The 10,855-nt window shown below is 37.4% G+C and overlaps 1 protein-coding gene across 1 annotated transcript in view; it reads left to right on the forward strand.

The window, feature by feature from the left end:
- Positions 1-10,548, forward strand: part of LOC149266021 (disease resistance protein RPV1-like) — a 59,017-nt gene extending 48,469 nt beyond the window's left edge. Inside the window, exons 2-3 of the mRNA XM_089406826.1 lie at positions 9,449-9,678; positions 9,866-10,548. Coding sequence (XP_089262952.1) covers positions 9,449-9,678; positions 9,866-10,548 — 913 coding nt within the window. The remainder of the gene's footprint in view (positions 1-9,448; positions 9,679-9,865) is intronic.
- Positions 10,549-10,855: the final 307 nt, after the last annotated feature.

Genomic DNA, 10,855 nt, shown 5'->3' on the forward strand with positions numbered 1-10,855 from the left:
ATTAAAGAATCGTTGTTCAACTATCAGTGAGATGACCATATATATATTATATATACCATGGTGGAGACAACTGCAGAAACAAAGTTTAGTAATTCATGATAAGGTGCACACCCCACTGCTACTACACGCCTACCTGCTTGGTCCAATATGCCTAAGTCCACGCAGTCCAAGGTCAACGCAGTCCCACAGATGTGTAGATGTTTTACAACTGCTCATCTCGATGTTTGAACTGGTCAAAAATATTTTTTTAAAACGTTGGAGTTTTGCATTTTAAACATATTGAGTCAACACAATATGTGAGTGTAAGTTTGTTGGAATTGACCACTCTAACAAATGCTACTTTGTGAAGAAAAAAAAACTCCAAGATAAATATTGAACTAGATGAACGACTTTTGACCTGTGCTAAGGAGGGATATGGTGACTTGTCTATGTCTGAATGAAAATTGATAGTTTGATGATTATTGATTTTGTAGTTGTGAAATTTCTTTATCAAATGGTTTCCTGTTTCTTTCAATTCTGGTTATAAAAAGGGTTGGTGGTTCTTAAATTGGAAGCCCTAGTATCCGAAACATCAATTTTTGTGTGTTAGTAAGGTCAAGTTGTTTGATCAAATTTTGAACACATTCAATATCCATACCTCCATCCTAGCAACTGAAGGATAGTCGAAAGCGACATATGTGACATATGGTGGTTGGTCCATAGGATGATTCATTACTTAACAACACTTATCGCGAAAGTCTCCACGAGCCAAGTTGTCATATTGTTGATCTTGAAAAGTTCATTAAAGATGGTCAGAGGAAGTTACATTTTGAATGGAGGTTAAGAGACAACTCGGAGATGTGGTAGTGAAAGAGTGGTGTTTGCAAGATTCCATAGTGGATGTGAGTGCTGATGAAGACTATTCAGACATATATTATATTTGTTGTTGTAATATGTGATTTTAATATTTACCATGTAAGAATTCAGGGAAGGTGTTGGAAGTAATGTTTCCATGTCATGTATAGTTGTCATTAGGAGTTACAAGGAGTCAGTCTCGAAATTGTTGTTTCCAATGCATGCCTTGTAATCATGATTTAGATGTGTTAAAGTCAGTAATTTATGTCTTATATATTTTTACCTGGGGTGATCAATAAAATTATCAAGTGTGTTTGGTGTTGTGTGTGCAATCTCTCTCGCTCTCTCTCATTTTTTTATCACTAATACATGCAAAATGTTCTAAAACATAATTTGACTGTATAAGGTTCCACTTCATCAAAAGAACTCAGTAAAATAGTAACATAGAAAGAGATTCGATGAATTACATGTTTATTATTCATAAACAATAAATAAATAAATAAAATTGTAAGCGTGGCAGGACTACATCATCAACATGCCCAATATATCACCTCGACAGTCTATCCAAGACCTCGTGAACATAAACAATGAATCTTTCAATTAAAATACTTTATAGAATTTTTGTTTCTAAAATTTATTGTGTAATTTGAATTTTTTTATTTCTTGCTCTTTGTTATTAGATTGTTATTTTAAATTTAGATGGTGTATTATGATTTTGATATTTATATCATTGATTTTTATAGTTTAAAAGAAATATAATTTAAATATTTTATGTTTTTGTTTTTAAATATGGTTTTTCATAAATTTTGATTAAAATATAGTGAAATATTTTTGAAATACTAAATTTGAGTTGTTAAATCTATTCAAATCAAATATTTTAGAAAAATATTTTCAAAGTTTTAAATTCATTTATGCATTTTAAATAACAAAATATGTGCTAGATTACACTTCACTCCCTCATAAAGTCATTTTGATATAGTGATTAATAAATTTATTGTTAGTATTTTATTCATTTTAATAGAGTGATTAGTAAATTTATTTTTGGTATTTTATTAGCCCAAGATTTAGGTATCTCATGGTATTCTATATAATATAGTTTATTTAATAAATGGATGACTTCATTGTAAGATATCTTTTGGTTAAAAATAAATAAATCTATGCCAACTTGATTTTTAAATTTATGGTTTTCATAATAATCATTATATTTTTGTTACTATACATTTTATTATCCTTTGATTGTGTTTTTCACATTTTTCTAATAAAATGATAATCTTACTCCCAAAAAAATCACATCATCCCATTAAAACAAAAACATAAAACATTTAAACTTTACCATCTAAACAAATTAATACTATCACCTCATATCCATTCTATAAATTTCTTAACTCTATAATCCAACCCACTTCCTTTATCTTCTATTTGTATTATATTTTTAAACTTGTGTGAATCCAAATAATCAATACTTATATCACCTTATATCCATTCTTTAAATTTGTTCAAGTCTATAATCCAACTCACCTTATATCCATTTTTTTAAAGTTGGTTGCTTCTGGATTATAGAGGATACAAAAGTAAGTTGGCTCCTCGGGCCAAAAATGCTTTTAATTCAGTGCCCCTTTCTTCTGGAATACTCTTTTAGTTTATCCGCTCCTTTCCCACATTAACTTAGTTGGCATTTGACTTTCTGTCCTTCGTTGAGCTTGACTTTCCAAACGAGACTACAACTTGGAACTTCCATAACAGAGGGACATGTCATAGTCCTGAAGTGTGCTGATCCCTGTGAATGACTATATCTCACTAATTTGTTGCTTTGTGGAGTGGTTTTCTTATACTGGTGGCGCCTTCTTTTTCGGGAAGAATGGTCTTGCGCTAGTCGTTTCTCCACCTCTTCAATTTTGATGTTTATACTTAGACTGGTTTGGATCCTCAAATTCAACGCCAGTTTGATGCGTCTATAGTGACCACGAGTCCTTAAATCCAACCCAACGAACCTGTCGAGTTCAACTATTTCTCTCATGATATTGGTACTATGAAAATATTGAAAGGGTGGGGACGAAGGATTCTGCGATGGAGATTTCGGTCAACAATCCACCACTTCACTTAAAACAAGTCCCAAAAATAATAATGGACTAGTTTTGTTTTTTTACCCACTCAAAAAACGTTGGTATATTGTGTTTAAAATGATGTTTTGATAATCTAAACCCAATTAACAAATGATTTTTTTAAGAAGAAAAAAACTACTAGTTATATTAAAAAGATACTAGTACATATAGCTCGATCATCGGCGTTTACTTGTTATCAGCAGAAATTTCATCCGAAATCTCCTTTACAAAATGTGCATTATCCACGAAAGCTATAGAAAGGAAGTTATAAAAATCCAAAAGTGAAACATTTCTTTAGAAATAAGACCAGATATTCAACTCATGATAAAATGGGAGAAAATATTGTCACAAAATATTATAAAACAACCCGAAAGAGTCCAAATAGGTGCCACTATAGAATCTGGCTGGCCTGAGAGAACAAAAGGAATCTTTCAGACCAATCACGCCAGAGCTCAGTGAGCAACGAATGCATTGAACCTAGACGAAGGCGGGAATAAAGCACCTGTAGAAGAAGAGCTTGCGCAGGCGCAGTATCGAAACCAGGTAAGGGCTAAATGATGCATTTCTCCCAGGGGGGATTGTTTGCGGTGTCGAATACCCAACCCAAGTTCAATTCCACGATGTGCCGCTTACTGTCATGGGCGTCCAAATCGCAGACGACGCCGTGCGGTCTGCCAGTGCAGAGATTATCAGGAAACAAGCCTCTCCAGTCGATATCAGAATTGATGGCTTCCAGAACCTTGTAGACCGCTTCTTGCTCTCTGCTATCCAGCGCTGGCTCTGGCATGTAATCATCTCCATTCCCCAAAACTGACAGAAGCAGCAGCAGCAAGGGGATCGCCATTGCAATTCAAAAATCTATAAAAGCGAAAGTATTTCGGACTGGATACTGAAACTGTAAATTATAGAACGGATTACAACAGGTTGCTGATATATATGTTGGTTTTTCAGAGCGATTTCAAATTTGAATTTTATTCGCCCACGCACAACCTCATGCATGCCATAACCTCCAAACGCATGGCATGTGATTTCAAATTTGAATTTAATTCGCCCGCGCACAACCTCATGTATGCTCCATGCTATAACCTCCAAACGCATGGCGTACTGTCAACGCAATTACGGCGGATCTATCATGCGCATGGTGGATCATGTGGCATAGACATAAGCAATGGTTGATGAATGCGGAATCAGAATTTGTTAGCCGGAGAAATGATGCACACGGGTTGACAACCAAAGCCGATGTCAGAACCCGTTTCCCAACACTGTCCTTAAGGTCTCTTAAGGGTGCATTTATGGAGCTATAGAGGTGGAAATAGCTCTTGCCATTGAAAAGAGCCAGCCCTTAGCCCCACCAACTACTTTTGACCAAGAAATAGGTCAGAACCCCGGTCAAAGACCTTCAACGCACCACCCAAAGAGCGATCACTCCCAATCGTCCAACCCCAAGAAACACGGAATTGTCTACCGACGCAAAAAAATAGCCTCGACGACCGCTTTTGTCGGAATCTCGTATTAAAATTTCAAAAAATTCAAAAAATCTGTTAGTTAGTTAGTTGGAGTGTTTGAATCGATTTATCTTATGGCGGAAAAAATTCAGCATCATCAAAAATCAATCTTCTTGGCACATTCAAAATTTTAAAATTTGACAATTACTACAAATTCCTAGGTTATTTTATGGGATTTCTAGACTACGTGCAAAAACACAGATTATCGAAGAAAGTCCCCTATCCATTCAGCCAACTACGATCCAGCTATTGAAGCTTTATCTCTGCAAATGAAGGGAAGCCCAGCCGAAACGAAGGAGGAAAAACAAATATCATGACAAAATCGGCTTCTCACAAAGGATCCAGGAGAAGTCCTACCACATGATGAAACTAATTTTTTTTTTTTTTTGGTCCAGAAAGAAAAAAGCATCATTGTATTATATTGAGACAATATAAAAGATCCAGATGGTACAAAAATGGCACAAAATAGATGCCGGGAAACCTTGATTTTGAGACACTGTGGCCAAAAACTGAAGGATGGGTTCCTTGATGAGGAAACCAACATCGCTGATCCAAAAAAACATCAGATAAAACAAAAAACAGTCATCTATGCATCACATGCTGTAACATATCATATATGAAACTGAAATTTTTAGAGATTGCTGGACATCCATATATCATGTCATATACAAGAAAAAGCAACAAAGATAAAGAAAAGAGAACCTGTAAATAATCAAAAGAGCTTCAAGATCCAGGGATAGAGAAGTCCTGGATAAAACAAGAATTCTCTCCATCTATTACCTTCATGGACCATGAACCTGTACCTAAGAGCAGACCCTTCTTTGACAGGTTAGTCAACTTGGTGATTCTGAGCACGGCAGATGTGTTGCATGGAACAATCTCTCATGAGCCCCCAAAAAAACATTATTCTGTCCATCCACCCTACCAAGTGAGGGCTTCTAATGCGGCAGGCTCCCTTGACATGATCGATCACTGTTTTGGAATCACCATAGATTGAAATAGCCTGTATATCAAAAAACACGCAGAAAACAAGAAGTCCCGCTAGGGCTCTCGCCTCAACCATACTATTAGTGCCATTTCCTCCATTCCATGAAATAAGATATTGAAGCTTCTCGTCCATAATAATGTGAACCCGCAGCCACAAATATTTTGTTGCTCAACACCATCAAAAAACGCTCTAGGAACTCTGTTGAGGAAACATTCTTTCTCTTTTATGTGGCCTTTTGTCATTTTGGGCCGCTTTATAGGCACAAAATCATAGATGGTTATGATATGTTGCAAAATAGTCTTTAAGGAGTCCTTTGAATCTTTGAATATTTTGCAATTCCTCCACTTCCATGTGCACCATAGGACAATAATAATAAAAGATCTCCATGGTTCTCTTTTCCCACTCCACCATTCAAAAGCTGCATGGATTGAAACAAAAACAACATGAGGGAAACCATAAAGAATTGCCAATTCATACCAAATTTGCAGTGAGGATTTGCATTGGAAGAACATGTGATAATTGGATTCCTCAGCTGATTCGCACATTGAGCATCTACTCGGCCCGTGCTAGTTCCTTTTCCTTAAATTTTCCCATGTCAAATTTTTGTTGTGGAATACCAGCCACAAGAAGAAAATTAATTTTAGAGGGCATCTTGTCTTCCAGAGGATCGAAGGATATGTAGCGCTAGAGTGAGAGGCCGTTAAATTAATCACATCAGAGTAAATGTCTTTTATTCGGACCGACAATTTTGCATTTGGCACCAGCCAGATTAGATGGTCAGCTGACCCTGAGCGATGAAATCCACAACTTCTGAGAGCATCCTTGACAAAATTCCATAGCATAACCAGAGACTCTGGCATACGAAGATCATTGGCTTCTTTCCATAGAGGGATTGGGCCATGCCAAGCTAAAATGAGCTTGTCCCAAGTAAAAATGCCTTTCGTGTGGAAAAAGATAAAAGTTTCTTGGGAATGGATATGCTTTCCCGCCCACCCAATATGGGATCGATACCAATTAAAATTCTGCTGCCAGAATGTAGGCTCCACTTCAGATTCTTTAAAAAATATTGCTCAATTTTGCGAAGACTGAGCCATATAGCAGATCCATGCTTGGCTCCAATCGATCCTGTTCTGAACCAGAATTCCAAATCTTTACCTTTCATGTATTTCTTTTTAATAGTGATACTCCACGGCCCTACCCCAAAAATTCCTCTCCACAGCGATTTGCAAGGAGCGCTTTACCAAAAGCCCTTAAATCCAATAACCCCAACCTCCTAGGCTCTTAGGCAAAGAAATCTTTTCCATTTTGGACAGATGGAATTTCCTCGGATCTGATTTACCACCCCAAATAAAATTTGCAAAAATCCTATTCATTTTGTGGATGATACTTGCAGGAAGGAAGAATATATGAGCCCAATATATAGCCAATTGCGATAAGACCGCTTGAGTTAGGATAATTCTACCTGCCAAGGATAGACTCTTGTATTCCCAAGCCGAAATCTTTTTGTAATACCTTTCTATTAACCATTGCCAATCCGCTTTGGAATAGCCCTTGGCTTTTAGCTGAAAACCCAGATATTTTAAGCCATCCTTGAGCGATCTCATCTCAATTCCAAACAACTCAAAGATCCATTTCACCATTTCCATGTTGATATTATTGTGGAAGAGGGTAGATTTTGCCTTATTAATTTGTAACCCAGTAGCTCTTTGGAATCTATTAAGAATTTCATTGAGACATATGATCCACGAAACCCTGCAAAGCATTGCAAAAATAAGTACATCATCAACAAAGAGGTTGTGCGAGATGAAGTTATTCCTGCAAATCTTGACAGGCCTGCACCTATTTTTGGAAACCACCTTGTTAATATGGAGGCTCAAAGAGTTCATTTCCAGGATAAACAGAAGAAGAGAAAGGGGGCATCCTTGACGAAGCCCCCTTTCTGCTGGGAAGAAAGGAAAAGACATTCCATTTATGATGACCGCGTAGTTCACATTTTCTACGCATGCCATTATCCAGCTGATGGAATTTGATTTCAGGCCGATCTTTGCCAATAAACATCTAATGAACCCCCAATCTAAACAATCATAAGCTCTTTGTAAATCAATTTTCAGAATGGCTGCGTCTGATTTTTTTGATATCATAGAAAACAGACTTTCCTGAGTATTAGCGACTGCATCCAATATATTCCGCCCTTTTAAAAAAGCATGTTGATCCTTAGTAAGAAAGGTGGCTAAAGTCGCTTTTATTCTTTCAACAATAATTTTTGTGATGATTTTGAAAGTTATATTGCATAATGAGATCGGCCTGAAATCTTGAAAAGATTCCGCTTCTACCTTTTTTGGGATTAGAGCAATCAGAGTGGAGGATGTGATCTGATGAACGCTGCCTAAAATTCTAGATGCTTCAACCATCCTCAGCAAGTCTTTCTTGATGATATAAAAAAAGTGAATAAAAAATTCTATAGTCCAGCCATCCGGCCTCGGCATTTGTCCTTTTTTAAAGGCCCTCATTACTCTTAGAAGTTCATCCTCTGTTATTGGCTGAAACAGGCACTCATTTTTTTCATCATCAAACATTTGTGGAACCACGTCAATACTCCATAGAATGTCCTGAAAACCACACCCTTCCCTTCTTCTATATTGGCTTTTAAAATGTCTTAAAGCGTCATTTGAAATATCTTGTTGTAAGACGAAAAAAACACCCTTTCCATCGCTTATTTTCCATATGGTATTTTTCTCACGCCTGGAGTTTGCATACTTATGAAATAACTTAATGTTCCTGTGACCTTCTTGAGCCATATTGCCCTGCTTTTGAGTCTCCACGAGGCTTCTTCCTGCTTCAGAGCATTTTGTTTTTTTCTTTCAAGTTCTTTTATGCGGCATTTCATGCTAAATTCCACTATGACCACACAACACCGGAAAAACTAGTAATTGAAATCATCTCCTCCGTCGATCCCCTAATTCAATGAGCTGATCGCCCTAGACCAAGCTAATAACAAAATAATCCCATCTGTCTTTTTGTGCACTTCAGAAAGGCTGCGATCCTTTCGTATTATCCTGCTGGTTTATCTCCAAAAGTATAGTGTAATGTTGATCCTGTGATTGACGCCCTGCGACGTGCTATACGTGAGAATAAAAGCATTTAACTACGAACTTTCCAGTTCTCTCGATCAGTTGAGGAAATCAGCAACTTGAAGGTGGTCTGAGAAATCTTGCCGAGCAAATGAATGTTGGGGATTGCTGTAAGAGCTTTTTTTTTTAAGTGATCCATTGGCTCCAATGAAAAATCCATCTCAATAATTTGAATTGGACAAGCTGATTGGAAAGCGAGTCCATTTCCCTGCAGGGATTTTCGTAAATTGGGTTTCTCCCAGATAAATATGGTGTCTCTTGATGTATGTTCTTGTTTACTTTTTCCCTACGCAATCTCCTTTCCATTCTCTTGCTGTAGTTTGAATTCAATCAATTTGAATCAGGGGAATTGTGCGTTTCCTCCTTGATGTAGTTTGAATTCAATCCATTTGAATCAGGGGAAATGTGTGTTTCCTCCCTGATGTAGTTTGAATTCAATCCATTTGAATCAGGGGAATTGTGTGTTGCCTCTTGTGTTTCAGCAATGGTTACAACTTACAAGGGTAAGCAGAGACATTTTGCATGTTGTTAGCATTGAGAACTAAGTTGAATGAAATCCAAAGTTCAATGTGGTCCTTCCAGTTTTGAATGAAATCTGGTATTCCTCATGTGAATAGATTATCAGATGCCCATAGCTTTGTCAAATTTTGTAGCTTTCTGAACTGTATAGCATCTCTCCACTTACTCCTGCACGATCGATGTACCTGTTTGGTAGATATAAAGAATAAAACTTCAAAAGGACCTCTGGAATGATTTGTAACGTTCATGATTTTATTACTCGCCACTCACAAGCGGAAAATAGGAATTATCCCATATGGATACAGAAATTTAGAAGTGCTGCTTGGTACTTACACTTACCTAGGCATTTCTCATTGGTTATTCATCCAGGAACGAGGCGGAGCTTCTGGACAAAGTTGTTCAAAGCCTATTGAAAAAACTTCCAAAAACACCGCTTTTTGTGGCTAAATATCCAACTGGATTGGATGATAAGCTACAGCACTTTGAAAGTACAGTGCTAATGCAGCAGGGGCAGAAGCGTGACGTCCAGGCCAGGGTTGTGGGAATTATAGGTGTTGGTGATATTGGGAAAACCACTTTGGTGAAACAGATCTTCAACCGTAGGTGCTCTGAGTATGATGGATCCTCTTTTTATCTGATGTTAGTGAAACTGCAGCTAGAAAATATCTGGTTGATTTGCAAATGAAGCTCATTAAGACTTGACACACAGGGATATTAAAATTGAGATTGTGGACCAAGGTGTGATAATCCTTAAATGTTACCTAGCTTGTTGTAATGCAATGATAGTTTTAGATAATGTAGAGAAGGCCGATCAATTAGATGCATTCTTACCAATTAGGGATGTTCTTAGTTCCAATAGCTTGATACTAGTTACCTCTCGGGATAAGCATGCTCTCCTATGTTCAAAAATAGCAGATTCATCAATTTATAAGCTCACCGGGATGAATAGAGCACACTCCCAGGAGTTGTTCTGCTCATATGCCTTCCAGCAGCCACATCCACAACCAGGATTTATACATCTGGTGGAACGGTTTGTAAGGGCCTGTGATGGATTGCCGTTGTCATTGAAAGTTACTGGGGCTCTTCTTTGTGGAAGAGATGACACATATTGGAAAGAGCTATTGAATGAATTTCACAAGATACCACCCGCGGACATACGGGAAACGCTCAAAATTAGTTATTATTCACTCGACCAAGAGCACCAGCAAATATTCTTAGATATGGTTTGCTTTTCTATAGGAGAAGATATGGATACAGCTAAAAGAATATGGGGAGCGGTGGGGATTTCAAATTTAGAGAGCAAGTGTCTTCTGGAACTGGACAGCGGAAAGCGGATAAAAATGCATGATCAGATTAGAGATATGGGAAGATATACTGCTGCGGAAAGATCAATGCCCATCGTCTTTGGTGTCACGCCACCAACAATAACAATGTTGATAAGTTATTTGAAGAATCGTCGTGGTCTGTAAGTGATTCAAACATTCCTCTTTGGTTCAAAATTTTTAAAGTTGTTTTGTTCAACGCAAGATCTGTGCCCTGGATACTATCTATCTTTTATTTTTATGATTGAATAGGTCACAACCGAAGTTCGCGGGATTTCGACGGTTCATCGTGTAGACGGTTTTCATTATGGATTCGGTGTACAAAAGGTATATTCAGGAGCTGTTGGGAAACTGTAAGCGGGCACTGTTCAATACAGATCGTTATCATGGTTTGCGAATTCTTGCAAGTGAAGATTATTATGTAGAAGCTATATTGAGGAGGGTGCGGTCACCA

Source organism: Pinus tabuliformis, chromosome 6 (genome assembly GCF_031772625.1).
Source record: "Pinus tabuliformis cultivar Carrire ecotype Pingquan chromosome 6, CPIR1, whole genome shotgun sequence".
NCBI lineage: Eukaryota > Viridiplantae > Streptophyta > Pinopsida > Pinales > Pinaceae > Pinus > Pinus tabuliformis.